Consider the following 19192-nt stretch of genomic DNA (forward strand, 5'->3'; position numbering starts at 1 on the left):
ATTGGGTTTCAGATTTTGAATCAACAGGGAAAACAACAGAAACAGGATAGTATCCCTGATTACATATAAAGCATATCAAAAGCAAGTGAAAAACTGCATATTCTGGCTCCCTGGCCCTCCGGCCTCCTCCCTGGCCTCTGCTTTGCAAATGCTGGCAATTAGCAATAGCTGTGCCCCATGCCACAGGATCGACAGCAGTAGCAATACCTGATAACTATCCATATCATCACCATCCTCATCATCTCTCTGGTAGGAAAAAAATAAACACAAAGGACATGCATTTTGTTTCTCAAACAGGACACAGGGAAAATAATTCTTAAGGCTTAACATACACAATATAATGGACAGCTCACACAACATCTGCACAACAAAACATTTCACTGAATTTCAAGGGTTAATGGATTTAATTTACTCATCCATAATTTGAAGGAATTTCCCCCCCAGAATCCCCCCTGGGGATGGAACCCAGGGCTTCACAAATGCTAGGCAAGCACTGAGCTATATCCCCAGTCCTTGTTAAATATTTGAAACAGATTCTCACTAAATTGCCCAGGCTGGTCTCCAAATTGCAATCCTCTTGCCTCAGCCTCCCAGGTAATTGGGATTACAGGTGTGTGCTACCACACCTGGCTTCCAAAGAATTTTTAAAATATTGAGGGCAGTTATTTAAAAACAGAACTCTCTCTGATGGAGACAGAAGTCGACATCATTCTGCCAGGCCTTGGACGGATGGACGGGTAAGAGGTGTTTATGGGTAGGCTAACTGAGGTCTCGGGTAGGCTAACTGAGGTCTCGGGTGGGCTGAGGAAGACCAAATCGAAAAGCCATGAGGGACTCGAGAGATTCTTTGGCCCACTCTTGGTTTTGGTCAGGAAGAAACGGAGGCCCTGTAGGATGAGATGAACCTGTCCAGAGTGCTCAGGGTTGGAAGCCGGCCCCTGTCTCCAACCTCAGTGGTCTTTCCTGCACACACCACTTGCATGGATGAAAACAAAGTACCATGGTGCAAACAAAGGTTTTGTTTTGTTTTGGTGCTGGGCATGGAACCCAGGGACGCTTCACCTCTGAGCTACATCCCTAGCCCTTCTTTATTTTTTATTTTGAGACAGGGTCTTGCTAAATTGCTCAGGCTGGCCTTGAACTTGAGATTCTCCTGCCTCAGCCTCCCAAGCAGCTGGGATAAGAGTGTCCACCACCATGCCCAGCAACAAAGGAGTTTTGATTAAAACAATATTCCTTAGATACCAACCAGATCATAAAAACTCACAATTCACGACTAAATGCTTTGTATTCATAGAAGAGATGTTAACCTAAAGGGGTTTTTAAAAAGTTAAAATTATATTTACATCTATGCTTCAAAATACACATCTTTTTTTTTTAAAGTCTAGTAACCATCACTACCAGTTATATGAATGACTACCTTATTAAATGTAAGCCTAATTTTGAAATAATTTATCTTGAACTAATGCTCCCTATTTGTGTGTGTGTGTGTGTGTGTGTGTGTGTGTGTGTGTGGTGTTGGGGATCAAACCCAGGGCCCTCCCTGCACATGCTAGGCAAGCATTCCACCACGGTCCCCATCTTTTTAAAAAGGCCTCACACATTGCCCAGGATGACCTTGAGCTTGCAGTCCTTGGGCCTTCATCCCCTGAGTCAATGGGTGACTGGAGTGTTCCACCACACTTGGGGTGATGCTCCCTGTTAATGTAAGAGGTTGAGCAGCTCTAATGTGTCACTGATGAGTAAGCTAAGGAGGGACTTCCCTCACCTGAAAACAGCCCTAAGTTTTCCTGCTGCGACACCACTGTGAAATGGGCCTGCTCAGTCCTGGCTCCCAGCTCCTGGGTCGGAATTCTGAAGGACTATGTCAAAAACAAAAGTGAGTAGTCACGACCTCAAGTGTGGCAGCACAGGGAAAAAGACCCTTTAGAGTGGCTAGGGTTTGGCTGGGTGCCTGTAATCCCAACTCCGGAGGTTGAGGTGGGAGGATCACAAGTTCAAGGCCAGTCTCAGCAACTTAGTGACGCCCTAAGCAATTTCGAAATAAAAAACAAAAAGGGCTGGGGATGTGGCTCAGTGGTTAAGCACCCCTGGGTTCAATCCCCACGTGGTACCAAAAATATTTTAAAAACCAGTCACAGTGTGGATTTGTATGGCTGGTGCTATGCTTTGTGTGGGTGTGGTGCTGGGGAAGGAACGCAGGGTCTCAGACGGCTAACCACACACTTGTATCACTGAGGTACGCCCCAGGCCTGGTACGATATTCTTCAAGAGAATAGAGCACTGAGAATAGACACATATTTTAGAGTTCACAATTTGATAAAAAATCAGTTTTAACTCAAGAGGTTAAGCCATTTTTAAAAATGCAAATAATCAATCCTTACAATTTCCCTGAAATGGGACACTTAGCCAGTTGATAACCCCATTTTCTTTCTTTCTTTTTTTTTTTTTTTGTGGTACTGGGGATCGAACTCAGGGCCTTGAGCTGATAACCCCCATTTTCTAAGGTCACAGTTTACAACACTCAAACTTGATGTTTTATCTAACATCTAAGATTTACTGAGGCACGAAGTTTTATGGCAGAAACAGACCTCGGAGAATTATTATCTTCTGCACCATTTTTGACAAGGGAAAAAACAGGAGAGAGAGAGAAAAAAAAAAAAACACAACAAAACAAAACAAAACCTCAAAGTTATAAATTAGCCAGCCAAGGCAGCCACTTCACCAGGGCAGGACCAGATGAAGAGCCAGGTCTCCTGACTCCAAAGTCTCCTGCTCACTCTTCCTACCAAGCCCTGCAGCTGCCCCAGAAGATGAAGACCAAGTGAGACTGAAGTGGGATGAGGCTTCTACAATCCAACTCCCTGTTCCCAGGAGGAGAGAGGGGACAGAGAGAAGCCACCCCCAACAGAAGAGAGCTGGTGCTCAGCTCTTCCTTCACTCTGGAAGAAGCGCACACGGACTTGAAGAGGGAAGGCCAGGGTCTGGAGATGCCATCCCTTCTTAAAGCCCGACGGTCTGTGCCGTGATTTTTAACTTTCAGAAAAACCTGTCTAAACGCCAAAAGGGTCTGAGATGGGGGATGAACCACTGGGAGACTGGCAGGGCTTCCGCTCAGGCTCACAGACAGCGGGAGGGAAGCAGATTAGTCATCCTCCCTGGTCCCCAGCTCCTATCTGGTGGTAATCTGGGGCATGGGGAAACACACGCCCTCTCTCAGGCCGTGCAAGGGCAAGTTCCTAACTTGAAAGCTTATTCTCGAGGACAAGAGAAGAGGTCTGACTGGCACTATGAAGATCAATTCTTTCAAGTTTTCATTTTTTAATTTTTGAATAAAAGCATAAGATTTTGGAAATGGAGCTTGAATGGACAAAAATGATCATGAGGACAGCTTTATGATTAAAAAAAAAAAAACAGGAGTAATGCTTTCAAGAGAACCGGATCATTATGAGAGTGTATGGAAGCAACTTAGTGAAATTCAAGTGGATCAGGCCAGGCAGCAACGTCAAATGTCCAACATAGTTCAGGCCAGACGTAAAGTAAACCTGCCTAAAGTGAACAACGACTACAGCATGAATATGTGTTTATATAAAGTTATGATTAATTCACAATAAGCAAACAGGTATTTTAAACCTAGGAAAAGGGCAATGGGTGGAAAGGCGAATGGGGGAAGATCTGTGATTAACGTGAGTTCCACTAGACTCCCAAGCAGCCCGTCAGAGATCATCGGCTTCCTTATTCCGCAACATCCAATTTCTTTGCCCCAGTGCTGGGGGTCCAGCCCGGGGTCTCATGCCACTGAGCCGTACCCGCTACCCCTCACCTCTGTTCAAGACCGTTTCACATCTGCGTGTCTTACCTGGTAACTGTCTAGCCCTCTTTGGAGTTTGGTGGACCTGGCAGTTACGCAGCCAATGGATACTGACAAGATGGCTTCGACCATGAGCGGCAGCGTCCCCGAATGCTGAACCGGTTTGACCGTGACTTGCACTCTACGGGAATGACCCTGCAGAGGTGTGGTGGAGGTGGGGGAAGACAGGTGTCAGGAATGGGGATGGGAGACATAGGAGGAGAAATAAGGGAAGGAAGTATTAGGAAATGGAGATACAAATAATTAGCGAATTCCCAGAAACCATGCCAGAGTGGAAACACAGAACGCACAGCATGACGAGTACCTGTCTGAGCTGAAAGATACCCCCCGTGTTGACATCTTTAGCCTGATGAAGTTCCACAGCGGCATATTCCCCTAACTCATTCAGTTCTAATATGGAGATCCACATCTCTATTCTTCGAGTTACTTCATTCCACCTGCAAAACCCAACAGGAAACAGCATCACCATCCAGGGATGCCGTTAGGAACAGGAGCAAGTCACTAGCCACTGTGCGTCCCCTCATGGGGACATATACCACCTAGGTGATCTTATTACCGACTCCTCAAACAACCCCGAGGCATGGGCTTGTATTTATGGAGACAGAACTTACCTTCAGTGACATGCCCAGATTTCCAGTTGAGAGTTTGAAGCTTGGACAAAGGCACACATCTGTGGACCCCCTCCCACCACCACTCAGAAAGTTTGCTCACCTCCCTCCCCGTCAATCGCCCCAGCCTGTGGGAGGTGGGCACCTTCACAGGTGAGTTCTTCTGGTTCCAGAACTTCATATAAATGGGATCACACCATGTGGACTCTTTTGGTCTGGATTCTCTCCTTTCATATAACCATTTTGAGATTCATCCAAATGGACATCAACAGTTCTTTTTTAATGCCGAGTAAGATTCTATAGTATTTGTTTATCTATTCACCCATTGACTGACATCTGGGTTGTTTGTAATTTTGGGGTACTACAGATAAAACTGAAATGAACATTTGTATACACCTCTGTTTGTAGACTTAAGTCTTCATTTTTCTTGAGTAAATACCTAGGGGTGGGACTGTTGTCCGTTTTCCAGATGGTGGTTTATGTATTAATTTTCATACTGATATCTTTTTTTAAAAAAATTTTCCCCCAGGGGCACTTAACCACTGAGCCACATGCCCAGCCCTATTTTGTATTTTATTTAGAGACAGGGTCTCACTGAGTTGCTTAGCATCTTGCCTTTGCTGAGGCTGGCTTTGAACTTGCGATCTTCCTGCCTCAGCCTCCTGAGCCACTGGGATTACAGGCATGTGCCACCATGTCTGGCTCACAGTGATATCTTTTGATGGGCACAGCTTTCAATTTTGATTAAGTACAATGCAAAGATTTTTTTCTTCTCTGATTAGCATTTTCTGTAGCCTCCCTGAGAATCTGTGACCAACTCAAAATTGTGAAGATATCCTCCTGCTTTCTTCTATGGGCTTTATAGTTTTAGCTTTTGCATTTAAAGCTAGGATCCATCCCAAATGAATTTTTGTGTACAATGTGAATTCCAATCAAGGTTGATTCTTTTTCACGAGGCTATGCAGCTATTGCAGTCTCATCTGTTGAAATAACTACCCTCCTGCTGTATTTCTCTAGTGCCTGGTTGCTCCTTCGATTATTCTCATTTCACAGAGGAAGCAGGCACGGAGACGTTGAGTGACTTGTCCAGGGTCACAAAAGCAGCCCCGGCAGCGAAAGTCTGGATTCTCACTCACCGTGGAACCGATCCTGTGCCTCCAGCTCACAGCCCATACGCACCTGTCATGCAATGTTCGGGTCTTAGCGTGAAGAGAATCCACTTCCCAGATGGAGCTGCCATTGCCAGCACACCGGTGGCCCCAGACCTCAATCGCCAGTGCTCCGTCTGATATGAACTCCAGGAACTCCTCGGTGACGTTCACCACGTAGTCCTGGTAAGGAAGGAGAGCACGACAGGAGCCGCGCGTAAGCAGACTGCAAAATCCTTTGGCTCTCAACTGATCCGTGCTGGAGGGCTTTAGCCTGATTTCAACCTTAAACCCAGCCCTTCGATTTTAAGGGAAAATGATAAAGAAGCACAGAATATTGGATCTGGAAGGAAACTGTGAGGCAATTTAATTCAACTGCTTTCTTTTCTAAGGGAGGAAACTGAAGAGAACAAAGTCATAGTGCTAGTTGTCTTTCTGCAGAGCTCAGTTTGCATCCTCTTCCTGGGCACTCCTGGTTCTGCTGTGCCACTCTGACTTCTACCTGGCACAGACTAATGCAAAGGATGGGTCCGCACCGTGGCTTGGGAGACCAACAACGGAATTCAATTTCCTATGGTTATCTTCATGACTTATGTCTGCTCCTGCCCTTAAGCCCTGGCACCTCAGTTCCTCATTCTAGAGCACAAACAGATGACTGTGTGGAAATGGATACTGAACTGACTGAGAAATGTGGCAGATCACCCCAAATTATGCAGTTGGCAAAGAAACAAAGTCTTTTTTCTTTCCATTAGCCTCTCAGTGGAATCCAAGTGGATACTCTCAGGTGGAGTCACTCTGTGACTGTAATTTCTAGAAACAATGTGTCATATTGAGTTATACCACGTTCTCATTTTTATTTGGAGACAGACCCAGATTTTTAGAAGGAAAAGAAACTTAGGGTTACACAGTGCACCTAAGGCTCTAGAAGTAGTTTATATTAAAATAGTCTTTAACCAGGATGCACCTAAAATTCAGATGTTGTCCTTCTAAAGAAACAGCTTTGTGGATCTGAGGAAAGATGAGGAATATTTAAAAGAATATTCAGAGAACAAACTGAGCATGGTGGCACATACCTATAATGCCAACTACTTGGGAGGCTGAGGCAGGAGGATTGCAAGTTAGAGGCCAACCTAGTAAGACAACTTAGTCTTACTTAGTCTTGGGGCAACTTAGTAAGACTCTATCTCAAAATATAAAATATATAAAAAGGACTGGGGATGTAGCTTAGTGGTGAAGCATCCCTGGGTTCAATCTTTAGTACAAAAGAAAAAGAATATTCAGAGAATAATAACAAAAGAATAATTAATAAAGATTTGAAGAACAGACTTGGCAAATACAGGTCAAGAAACGAAGGCTGTATTTAGAAAAAGACTTGACAATCTTTACATAAGTGAAATTTGATAGGTAGTGATATGAATGTGTTTTCCAAGTGTAGAATCAGGAAGAATAGGCACAATTTACAAAAGAAAGGGTCGTGAAGATCTATCAAGGATTGTCTAGGAAAAGGAAAATTGCAAGAGGATAGAGTTGCTGACAGTCTCCTGTGAAAGAAGAAAAGCAGGTAAATACCTCAGTCCATGAACTCACCTTTTCCATTTTACAGTTTCTTTAAAAATTCATACAGAATGCTGTGCTTAGCGTACTATGCCATACTCAAGAGAATGAGAAATATCTACAACAACTTGCACAGTATGCCAACAATTTTGCAGTGTTTAATGTGATCCTATTTTTGTGAAGCATTTTTAAATAAGTTATGTGTTCATGATGTAGAAGTGTGTATCTAGGCCCCTTTATGTGTGCACACACACTTATCATACACATACGAGAGTTGTTAAGCATAGAAAATATTTTACTAAAACACATGGCAGGGTACAGTGGCACATGCTTGCAGTCCTGGCTACTTGGGAGGCTGAGGCAGGAGGATCCCTTGAGCCCAGAAGTTCACGGCCAGCATGGGCAACACAGTGAGAACCCAGCTCAAAAAACAAACAAACAAATAAACAAACAAAAAAACCAAGTATAGAAAACGGTCACTGGTGGTCAAACTGCTATAGAATTAAGATTGCAAACTGAAGTCTTTCAGATTTTTTTTCCAATATCTAAATTATTCAAATGGGCAAAAAGTTCATTTTGAGGTTAAAAAGTAAAATAAGATGTTTTGTTTAATGAAAACTCTGTGGAGAAAACTCGGAAGTTGCCATTGGCTCTGACAACTGCTCCCAGCTCCACGGCCCCCAAGAGTTTGCTTTCTGGCCCTGTTTTTCTGCAGCGCTAGACGCTGAGCCCAGGGACTCACAGGCCAGCATGTGCCCCACCTCTGAGTCACTCCCAGCCCTGCAGATCAGTCTGCCTGCATCTGTACCTTACAGTGAGAGAAGGTCACTGTGTACTGAGCATCCTTGGACTGAGGCGAGGGCACATCTGGGTCCACCACCGGGGCAGCCACCGCAGACTCGCACTGGTCCCAGAACGTGTACTGGCAGAAGACGAAATTGGACAGGCTTAAGGGCAGCCCCGTTGCCTCTTTGATTTTTACCTGAAGAGATTAAAATAAGCAAATGTAACTCCCATGAAGGAAACACTCAACTACACGTTATTGTCTCAGCTGTCTCAACTTTAAGAGTAGGTGGATAAAAAGCAGCCCATCCCTTTGACATCTGAGAATATCTGACACTATTTCATGAAGGGTTCCATGGATCATGAAATCCGTACCAGAGATCTCTACCCACAACAGAAAACTTGGCGACAAATGCACCCATCCCTGTAAAATCCTCCTAATGACTGAGTGTCTGATATAGATGTGACCTTTACTAGAAAGACACAATTCACTAAGCAAGACACACTCCTCACATGCCAAACACATAGTGAGCCCACCACGCCTGTGGGTTTAACCAACAGAGGATGGAAAACATTTTGAAAAAAAAATCATGCCTGTGTTGAACACTCGTAGATTTCCCATCATTTCCTAAACAACACAGTCTAGTAACTCCCTATGCACCATTTACGTTGTATTACACGGTACACGTGATCTAGAGATTAAAGGATATGAGAGGGTGTGCAGATCACATGCAAATCCTCCTCCACTGTATCTAACGAACTGCAGCCGCTATGGACTCTGGTGTCTGTCGTGTGTCCTGGAACCAAATGCCCATGGATGACGACGGGGGGGATACACATGCTTTTGGAATTCTACTTCGGAAAGTGTGCTATGCTTCTGGAGAAAGGGCCGCCCATCTATTTTCAGACGATTTACGTGTCACTACTCTGGATGAAAAGGTCTCATCAACTTCTGGGCCCTGGGTCTGCCCTCCAAGGTCACTTTCAGGCGCCCCTGGGGCACGTTCCTCTCACCCGGCAGGTCAGCTTCTTGACCCGGTGAACCACCTCTCCGCTGCCGTCCACGACCTCCAGGCTCCCGCTCTCGCTGGAGTTCTCGGAGGAGTCGTCCTCCACCACGCGCTCCGGGGCAGCTCCCGTCACCCGCATCACCTCCACGTGCAGACGCCCTGCGACCTGGGCCGGGGGATGGGACACCGTGGAGTTAAGTAGCATTCCAACCACAACACGGACCTGACTCAGAAGCGCCCCCCTCCACCTGGGAGCAGCTCTGCGGCCACCACTCGGCCATGCCCAGCGGTGGGAGACCCACCATGCCCAGAGCCCCTCAGTCCCTGCTCCTGCAAGAGTCCTGCCTTCCTTTGAGCTAAACTTGCCTCCCCGCACCTTGCCTTCTGGAAACATCCTCAGTCTTACTTTGTACTTCAGGTCAACCCAGGAACAGCTGGAAGGCAGCTCTCACATTGTGCCTGGGACCCTCTATTTCCATGTTTGTTTATACATTCATGCTTGCATTCATTTGCCCAAATGCTTCATGAACTTATTTATTTCAAATACCTAGGCTCATGGGACACCAAGATAAAGACACAGACCCTGACATGAGGGAACTCCCAGCCCCGTGGGAAAAGACAGAGAAGTCGAAATCCTATCAGAATATGCAGACACAGGGTAAATATGTACAGGATCGATTCATCTCCTCAACAAATATTCACTAAGAATTGATGGAGCTTAGCCGCGCTCGCGTTGGTAAACCACACAGACGTGGCTCCTGTGCTCACGGGATAGAGAACAGTTGTAACTCAGCCTGGGCCCCGAGGGGGGCGATCCCCATGCCGGGAAGAACAGCATGAAGAAGGCCAGGCAGGTATGAAGAAGCGGTTCTTCTAAAGCTGTTTTTCCTTACGGGCTTTACATTCTCTCATGTGGTGGCAGTTCTTGGGTAGGGGCCAGTTTAGGGTTCCTCCTAAAGCCGCTTGCACAGAACTGAACTCGAGTGCAGAGCAGTGCCGAAGGGGTCCTCGGAGCCCTCCTCCAGCCGGTCCCTTCCATCACGCAGGCCAGGCTGGATGACCGCCTGGGAGGGGACCACGTTCTCAGCGCTGCTGTCGCCTTGGCAGGGAGGGCTGGTTTGAAAGGCAGCTCAGGGTCAACTTCCACAGGGCAACTAGCACTGGCACCAAGGATCTCAGAGAAGTTAATTGATGATATTTGACAAGTGAGACAAACAGGAAGTAGTAAGGAGGAGGAGAAGCCAGGAAATGTGATAAATCGGCCAGAAGATAGTGGTTCGTATGTATTCTTTGACCGTTTTTTTGAGAATCTAATACATTCGTAATGTAGTTTCAGGGGGCTTCATGAAATATCAAAGCCCACCTCAGACCCTAATTTAAAAACCCCGAGCAAAGGTCTCGGCCACTAGATTCCTTTGCCATATGAGCTATATAATTTTGGGGTAGGGTGGGGTAATGAGGCAGGAACTCAGGGGTGCTCTACCACTGGGCTATATCCCAGTCCTTTTTATTTTTCATTTTGAGACAAGTTCCCACTAAGTTACTGAGGCTGCCTTCAAATCTGCCATCTTCCTGCCTCAGACATCGAGCTGCTGGAATGACAGCAAAAGCCACCGTGCCCGGAGAGCTGTGTATTTTTTCCCTCCTGGTACCAGGGATTGAACCCAGGGGTGCTTAATCACTGAGCCACATCCCCAGCCCTTCTAATTTTTTTTATTTTGAGACAGGATCTCTCTAAGTTGCTTAGGGCCTTGCTAAGTTGCTGAGGCAGTCTTTGAACTTGTGATCCAACTACCTTAGCCTCCTGAATTGCTGGGATTACAGGTGTGCACCACCGCACCTGTGCATTTTTAAATTGCTTTTATTTTTACAGACTACATTTTGATTCACTGTACACAAATGGGGTACTTTTCATTTCTATGGTTGTACAAGCCATAGATTCACACCATTCGAGTAATCATACGTGTACACAGGGTGATGATGTTGGTCTCAGTCCACCATCTTTCCTTCCATCTCCTCCCCCTTCATTTCCCTCTAAGCAATCCAACACGCCTGAGCTGTGCATTTTTAACATGGTAAAAAGCAACGCTGTGTACTGGTCCAGAGCAGAAAGGTGGGGGTGGCTACGCATGGATGTGGGCTGTGAACCCGCATTCCACCAGGCAGCTGGGGTCCCCTTCCCAGCACTGCTCTGGGGAGAACGGCGTCTTATTTGCGGCCTGCTCTTAGAGTCACCACACCAGGTGGTACTTCAAGTTAGTATGTTATGAAGGACAAGCTAGGAAGTACGGGCATTACTAAACTGCAAACAAAAACATCAGCTGGTGAAATGGGTTTAAAAAAGAAAAGGCTTGAACCTGAACATTTTCCAAAATGTCTTAGGCCTACATAAAGCTACGTATCTAAATGACTGAAATATGAGAATTTACAAGTGGGTAAAAATGGGTTATTTAAACTTGTTATTTTGAATACTTTGGGTTTCCTAATAATCCTACCAAGTTATATCATCTTATAAACATCATTTAGGGTCCACAAAAGAACTAAAGATATGAGATTGCCTTTTAAAAGGGAGACTGATATGGGGCATGGAACTGAATCTTGTTTCTAAAAGATTTCCAGTTTAATTATAAACAAAAAACAAAACAAACCTTGTGAACCACAAATGTCACACGTTATAATTATCTTCTAAGACCATGACTTAATATTGAGAGTTTCTACTAATACCAGAGATTTGCAGAGAAAAGAGCAGGCAGATCATGCCCTTCTGCCGTGATTTCTTCGTCTAACTCCTGACCCTTTAAGAGAATTCACACCTGTATTTTGAGGCGACCTGTCCTTACCTCCCCCTGCTGGCTGATGATGGGGACTGCGTACTGAAGCTTCACGTCACAGAACAGGCACTCCAGGAACACGTTGGCCACGCCAATCAAGTTGTGGTTCTCCTGGGCTTCGTAAAAAGGGTCCCCTCGCTTTCCGTACAGCCTCTTGGCCTGAGCAGTAAGGAGGATGAGCAGAAGGCAAAACACCAAGTTTGTATTATTTAAAAACAGCATTAGAAAAAAATCATTTTTAAGGAAGCAATAATGGAAATAATAAGAATCGTATTTATGTCCTGAAGCAGATCAGCACATGAGATGGGCTTCCTTTTTGGGAACTAAGGATTCCCATGGAAGATTCTCAGCTGCTGCCTCCTCTTCCCCGTCACGCCTGCCTGCGGTTTTTCCGTCCCACTCCTCTGCTTTGCCTGATGACCTTTGCCACGTCTTCTATTACTGATGTCCAAAAAAGTGGATCATGTGCACTAAAATTACTTTGCCCCGTCCACCCAGCTAAGGTCACAGATAGGGGCGCATGCACACGTGAAAGAATGCAAAACCCACGCTGGTTCCAGACCCGCTGATTTTCAGGACAGTGACACCAGCATAGCTCTACCTCCGACCCGTCCCTGTGACTTGAAATGAGATCGTGCTGCAGGTTCTCTTCATTCTGTCCCCATCGTGCAGTGCTACTGATGCCACTAAAACTTTCAAAATCACTGTTTTCTGTGTCATGGGTGTGTGTGCACGTGCAAGTATGCACGTGTGTGTGCGAGCGTGTGTGCGCGTGTGCACACACAGGTGTGTGTTTCAGGTGGCTACATCATCGGTGGCCTTGGCGTTTGATGTAACCCAGTCTCCTTCACGTCTTGTCCTTTACCTCAGGAACGTTCTCCTTCCATTCTTGATAAAGGTCCCTCATGTCAATTAATTTATTCTCCAGCTTCTCGATGGCCCAGACTTGGGTGCTCTTTCCCTTTCTCCTCACTTGAATGGCAGGTTCGCTCACGATCGCACCTCTCTGCATAATGAAGAAAACCAGCAAAATAAACACTGCAGCTTTTTTTTTTTGATTATTAAATCCTACCCACATACACTCTCACATTAAAGTACAAAGTTTGCAAAACACATAAAAAGTATACACAAAACCATTCTCTTACCTGGGCAGTACTGTGGTTTGTTTTCTATCTTCTATGCATATCTGCGCACACACTTTTCATTTATCTTTTATTATTCATTTATTTGGTACTCGGAATTGAAACCAGGGGTGCTTAACCACTGAGCTACATTCCCAGCCCTTTTTACTTGTTATTTTGAGACAGGTTCTCACTAAGCTGCCTAGCAACTCATTAAGTTGCTGAGGCTGACCTCAAACTTATGATCCTCCTGTCTCAGCTTCCCAAGTCACTGGGATTACAGGCATGTGCCACCATGTCTGGCTACGGTTTTTAATTTTTATCATAACCAGGATCAAACAAAATATATCATATCCCAATCTTCTCACCCGTTTTTATGTTGTTATTGTTTTCTTAATGTTCTTCACAAACATGATTTTTAATGGCAACATAGCAAACCAGCGTTTGGATGTACCACACATATGACTGATTATTCTGTTATTGAAAAGTTTTTTGCTACTATGAAGGCCACTAAGACAGCAACCTTGTATATGAAGGACATAAAAGTACATAGACTTCTAGGGTTATGGATTCAGAACTACTGGGTCAAAAACTACAACCCAGCAAGATTGACAAAGTGCTCCCTGACTCCCTTCCTGGATTGAAAAACGAATGGATGAAGAGCTGTTTTCTTCCCAGTCCACTCCTCCACCCCCACCACAGGAAGAATTCTCCAAGTTGAAATGACAGGAAATTCCCAGTGGCTGTGCATGGGAAGACAGACGGCACAAACACCTTCCTTCCTCTTAGGACTCACTCTTTGAAAGGTACTCTAACAAAATACAGACAGCCCCCATTTATTTGCAAGGGAAAAGCAGGCATGATCACTTAAGTATGTTTCTGCCTTTAGGAAAGTATTTAAATTAGCAATTCCTTTAGCACTAAATCCTGCATAGCCTGCTTAGTGAATGCAGGATCTAAGGGCTTTGTTTAATGAGCATTCTTTCCTGAAGAAGTGTACATAGGAAGGCTTAAGAAAGAATAAACACCTTGGTTCATACCTGTGGACTTCAGTTTCCGGTGCTGCTGACTACTGTCCTTCTTAAGGACATCCTTACCTTTCGATTGGCACTGAGGTTGGCAGCAGGGATCTGGAGAGTCACTTGGTAATCAGTGAGTTTGCTCATTTCCTCAGCCAAGAAGTTTGCTTCCCTCACCAGGGTATTAGCTTTCACTAACTGCTCTCGTAGTTTGGCCAGGCTTTGCCGGAAGAGTTCATCCCTGTGGGGTCACAGAAAAGGAAATGAGCCCGTCCAAAAATAAAAAAAAAAATGCAAGCCTGTTTCTAAGTGAGTCTCTTTAAAAAATGGCAGAAAAACCCTTTCAGACAAAATTTTCCAACCTGTTTTACCAAGTCCCCTCTGATCCCTCCGGCCCATGGCTGGGTTAGCTCCTGGAATCACAGCAGCGGGCAAAGCTGCAGAGGGACAGAACGAAGAACCAGGTTTTGGGGCCAGGGTGGTAGCTCAGTAGTAGAGCATTTGCTTAGTATGAGCCAGTAAGGCCCTGGGTTCAATCCTGAGCAGCAAAAAAGGAAAAGTTACATTTAAAAAACTATCAGGTTTTGATATGAGGATTAAAAAAAATTTTTTTTTGAATAAAGGAAACTTTCGGGAAAAAGAAATGACTTTTGTGTGCTGCAGGCTGGCAGGGGTGTTGGGTTGTGAGGTGAGGGACCTGGAATTAGAAGAAGAAAGAAATGGAGGATTTCTTCAGTTGGTAAAGGTCATGCCGCGCTCAGCACCCTGCTCTCCGACTCTGCAGCAGCCAGAATTCTTTTTCTCAGCTGTGCACAATAGCACTTGGTGATAAAAAGCTGCTCTAGCAACCCGACTGGGTCGGAACCCCCTTACAGGCTCTTGGCTCCACGTCTTTTGCCTCCACATCTGTCGTGATTACTTGATCAGGCTGCAAGGCCCCTCGAGCAGGGTGATGTCCTTTCTGTTTCCATCACACTTAGCTCCTGGTCAAGCGCATGGCCAGCGGGAGACATTCAGAGATTCCCACTGCAGGGCCGAAAAGCGCACTCCTGGATCTCACTTCTGCATCTGGGTTCAAGGAAAGCCAGTCGAGCCACTGCTCCGTGCCCGACACACACGGCGTCTCTGCTACCTTTCGCACGGCCCCTGTCCTTGCTGGGAGAAGATGAGCTCAGAACACACGCTCCTGCTCCTTTCTCGTCCCTTCACAGATGACACAGGAGGCATGCTGGACGTCCCCAGGAGTTTCCTGACCAGCATCTCCACCCCCAGTCGCCCTCCTGGCTCTTGCGGTAGGCTCGGTCTCCTCTTTTTCCACAGCGTCCAGAACCCTGTTGACACTTCCTCTGAAGCATCTCCTGAGTCCCTCCACTACAGGGCAGTCTCCTGCCTCTCTCTGGCTCAAAATCTAGCAGGGGATAGCTCTCCCAGGGGATAAACCCCAGACACTCCCTCCTGCAGGTCTCCGACAGGTCGTAATAGTTTTAGATTTAATTCTCCATGCTTCTCTATAAATCACCGTCTAGACTAAACAAAACAGGTCCGTTGCAACCTTCCAAATACATCCTACTTTCTCCATTGCTTTCTATCTGTTTATGCCAATCCACGCATGCCCAGTGCCCTCTGACCGGGACTGGGGCTATCGCTTACTGGGAGAGGACATGCTTAGCATGGCAACTGAATCCAGAACCTCCAACTGCTTAAAAAAAAAAAGAATAATAAGAAGAAAATAAGAGAGGGGGTGGGAAGGAAAAGAAATGCCCTCCTCTGTTTTCTGTCTGTTCAAACTCCAAGTTCCAAACTCACTTGAAATCTTGCTTTCTCCATGAAAATCTCTGCAGAAGACTCATCTGCTGGGGTCTCATCCTCCACTAAACGACCATCATGCTGACCTTGCACTCTGCCCACAGGGTGACCACGCACTTCCTAGCTACGTCAATAAACACACGACCGTGGCTCCACATCGTTCTAGGCACTGGAGATGCGTCAGTGAACAAAACGCAGAACACGTTTTCCAGTGGAGAAGATAGAAAGCAAATCAATCAGTAACTAAAAAGTCACTGCATTTCCTGTCGTGGCCGTTCTTCAGTCTACAGCTATGACTTAATTTTGCACGTTACCATATCTGGCTCCAGATTACATCCTATGTATACAGAGGAAATACCCCACATTGGAAGCTCTCTCTCAACTCGGACCAGCTTATTTTTTTTTTTTTTTTTTTTTTTTTTGCGGTGCTGGGATTTGAACCCAGGGCCTTGTGCTTGCAAAGCAAGTACGCTACCGACTGAACTATATCCCCAGCCCTACGGGCCAGCTCTTAAACACACTTGATCCTCTGCCTGCAACACAGAGGCTCAGCCTCTCCCTATCAGACACAGTTCTTTTTTTTTGCGGTGCTGGGGACTGAACCAGGGCCTTGTGCTTGATAGGCAAGCACTCTACCAACTGAGCTACATCCCCAGCCCTCAGCCACACTTCTTGACCCAGTGAAACCTGATGAAACAGAGGCTGCAGCCGCTTATCATTCAGAATGACATTCCCCAAATATCTGCTTCTCTAATCCTTTTTAAGAATTTAAGTCCCAGTGCCTCTCACTCTGAGAGGACCCACTCTCTCCCTTGAGGGTGTCCCCATTCCCCTTTCTCATCCCTGCTAATAAACACAGGATTATTACTCAGGAGGGAAAAAAAAAATTTTTAAGGGAATTGAAAAAATTAATTGAAAAATGCTGTAATTAAAGGAAAATCCACTTTCTCTATCAGGTCCCTTTCTTGCCATCAATAGTCTTGACTGAATAGAAAGGGTACCAATGGGTATAGTCACACCAAACCTTCAAAAGCCAGCTGTTGCTTGGAGTAAAGCCACGAGCTCACAGTAAACGTGGGTAAGGCAGCTCTTGGGAAAGAGATACCTGGTCACCTTTGTTAATTATCATATCACAGGTCTCACCATTACTAGCAGGACTGCAGACAGACCTGGATTCAAGCTCTGTTTTCTCTACTTACTAGGTGGGTGGGACATTAAAACTGACTGCCCAGTTTACAAGGCAGGAATAAGCCAGGTTTGGTGGCGCAGGCCTGTAATCCCAGCAGCTCAGAAGCCTGAAGCAGGAGGATTGCAAGTTCAAGGCCAGCCTCAGCAACTTAGCAAGACCCTGTCTCTAAATAAAAAAGTAAGAAGGGTTGGGGTAAAGCAGCCCTGGGTTCAATTTCTGGTAACAAACAAACAAACAAAAGACAGGAATAATAGTTCCTAGGCACAGTGCTGTTGGGAGTGTTAAATACAATTAGCACCATGCCTAGACTGCGGTACCAACACAAGGGAAGTCAGTGACAATGTCCTCTCTCCCTGTGGTGGCTGTCATTACGATCCTTTCTTCCAGCACGACCTCCTGTGAGAGTTCTGATATAATCATTTAAAGTCTTACATCTTGAAAATTCACATTAAGTGAAGTTAAATTGAAATAAAACCAAAAGTAAAAGAAATAAAAAAGGAAGAAGCTGCTTTTTGTTGAAGCCTTATTCCGGCTTGCTCTCTTTCAGCACTGAGCGCCTGGGCCTCCTACCCTGGCCCGGCTGTTCTGAAGGGTGAAGGGTGAAGGGTGAAGGGTGAAGGGTGGAGTCCTTCTCAGGGAGAGCTGCAGCCCACACACCTGGGACTGACGGCGTCTCTGAAAGGAAAAGCCACCGGCCAGCCCGCTAGGTAGAGGCCACAGGTTCCTTCTTTGCAAGATTCGTGCCCCTTCGACAGGCCTGCTCAGCCCCTGCAGCCGTGGCCCTGGGTCGCCCGTCCAGCTCTTACCTCTCCTCTGCCCACTGGGTCACCTTCTGCTGGGCTGTCTGGCTGCTGTAGGACAGGCGGTCGGGGCCGCTGCTCTGGGGCTGCCTCTCGGGCGAGAGCTGCTGACGCAGCTGCTCCAGCTCCCGCTCGTACATGAGCCGCTGCTCCTCCAGGGCGCTTCTCTTTTCCTCTAGGTACTGCTTCTCCAAGACCTGGACCACGTTCTGCACTGGGTCTGGCGAGTCAAGAGACAGGCAAGCGTCTTGAGTGGCAGCCAAGACAGGAAGCATGCAGCCTGCCAGGGCCCTGCTAGCAAGAACCATCACAGGGGGACCCAGTCCTGCAGAACTCCTTCTGGGAGATGCCTAAGGGCTCACAGACGAAATCCTCTCCGTTTCCTTTTTGAAGAGCATTTGAGATAAATGCCTCTTAGGTAAACATTCTTCGCATCCACCACCTGACTTCCTTCATGGCTTCTAAACAATCAGCCAACTTCTCCCAGCAGGTGGGTGAGAAGGGTATGTGATCCTAGGTCCCCCTGGAAGAACTTTGCGGACTCTTTGACGACCCCACAGATAGTGGGATTTTTACAGCGCTTGATTTCTATGCCCATTCAACTTGGACTTAGCTATGTCAAAGGGTTTGTGATTTTTACCACAAACCCCATTGACTCTTGAATTTCTCTAAGATGGGAAAGAAACCTAAAAATCATGGCATATGTTTGAAAATACAGACGGAATATATGGTCAGGCAATTTCTCAGGTGTGATATCTAAGACGGTCATTCATTTGCAGAACTAACGAAACCTGCACCGGCCATCTTATTGATCCAGATCTGGAGGTCACCACCACACACGTGGTGCATGGGGATACACACATGGATGGAGCTTGCTCAGAGGAGCCATGTGGCGACTGGTGGTGGCTATGATGTAGGTGGGACTCGCATCCAACAAGATAACTGGTGAGGCAGGACTTGACCCCAGCAAAGACCAAGGAGCTGGGTGCGATGAGGCCACTGACCACATGCACCAAGTCACAGATATCCCGTGGCCTACAGGGACTGTGCCAGCCCACCTAGGTGGGAGAGCAAGACCATCACCACCTTGGTGAAGCGCCTCCAGGAAGGACATGGGAGCAAGAGGAGATCATTTCTAGACCTGCCTGGAACGTAACTTCTCCCATACGTCCACTCCTTGGCCTGTATTCAGTACATTTGTGCTGTATTCCCACACGTTAGTCCTCAGTTCAGTTTACCAGAAAGAAGTTGGAAATTAAAATGACTCAGGAGGGATCTTTGTGTTACCTGATTATGGCTGCTGTATGACTTTTCCAAAACACCCCAACAGGTTGTGAAATAAACATGTAAATTGTACAAATTTTCTATATTAGCGTTAGGAGAAAAAGGTAACATGCTATCTTAAAAAAAAGAAGGTTAAGTAATACAAAACAGAAGGAAGTTATTTTTTAA

At 46.1% G+C, this 19192-nt stretch overlaps 1 protein-coding gene across 10 annotated transcripts in view; it reads right to left on the bottom strand.

The window, feature by feature from the left end:
* Kif13a (kinesin family member 13A) overlaps positions 1-19192 on the bottom strand; it is a 183835-nt gene that overhangs the window by 31859 nt on the left and 132784 nt on the right. For 9 of the 10 annotated variants that reach the window (XR_007109350.1, XR_007109351.1, XM_047557232.1 and 6 more), the window contains 10 exons: positions 17747-17960; positions 14024-14186; positions 12671-12811; positions 11815-11964; positions 8979-9140; positions 7990-8163; positions 5659-5810; positions 4176-4308; positions 3860-4006; positions 208-246 (listed from right to left, as the gene is read on the bottom strand). Coding sequence is in view for 8 of the 10 variants with exons in the window: in XM_047557232.1 (XP_047413188.1) it covers positions 208-246; positions 3860-4006; positions 4176-4308; positions 5659-5810; positions 7990-8163; positions 8979-9140; positions 11815-11964; positions 12671-12811; positions 14024-14186; positions 17747-17960 (1475 nt within the window). In the remaining 2 variants the exon portion in view is untranslated. The remainder of the gene's footprint in view (positions 1-207; positions 247-3859; positions 4007-4175; positions 4309-5658; positions 5811-7989; positions 8164-8978; positions 9141-11814; positions 11965-12670; positions 12812-14023; positions 14187-17746; positions 17961-19192) is intronic. The other variant, XM_047557240.1, reaches the window with a different exon arrangement.

Source organism: Sciurus carolinensis, chromosome 7, assembly GCF_902686445.1.
Source record: "Sciurus carolinensis chromosome 7, mSciCar1.2, whole genome shotgun sequence".
Taxonomy (NCBI): Eukaryota; Metazoa; Chordata; class Mammalia; order Rodentia; family Sciuridae; genus Sciurus; species Sciurus carolinensis.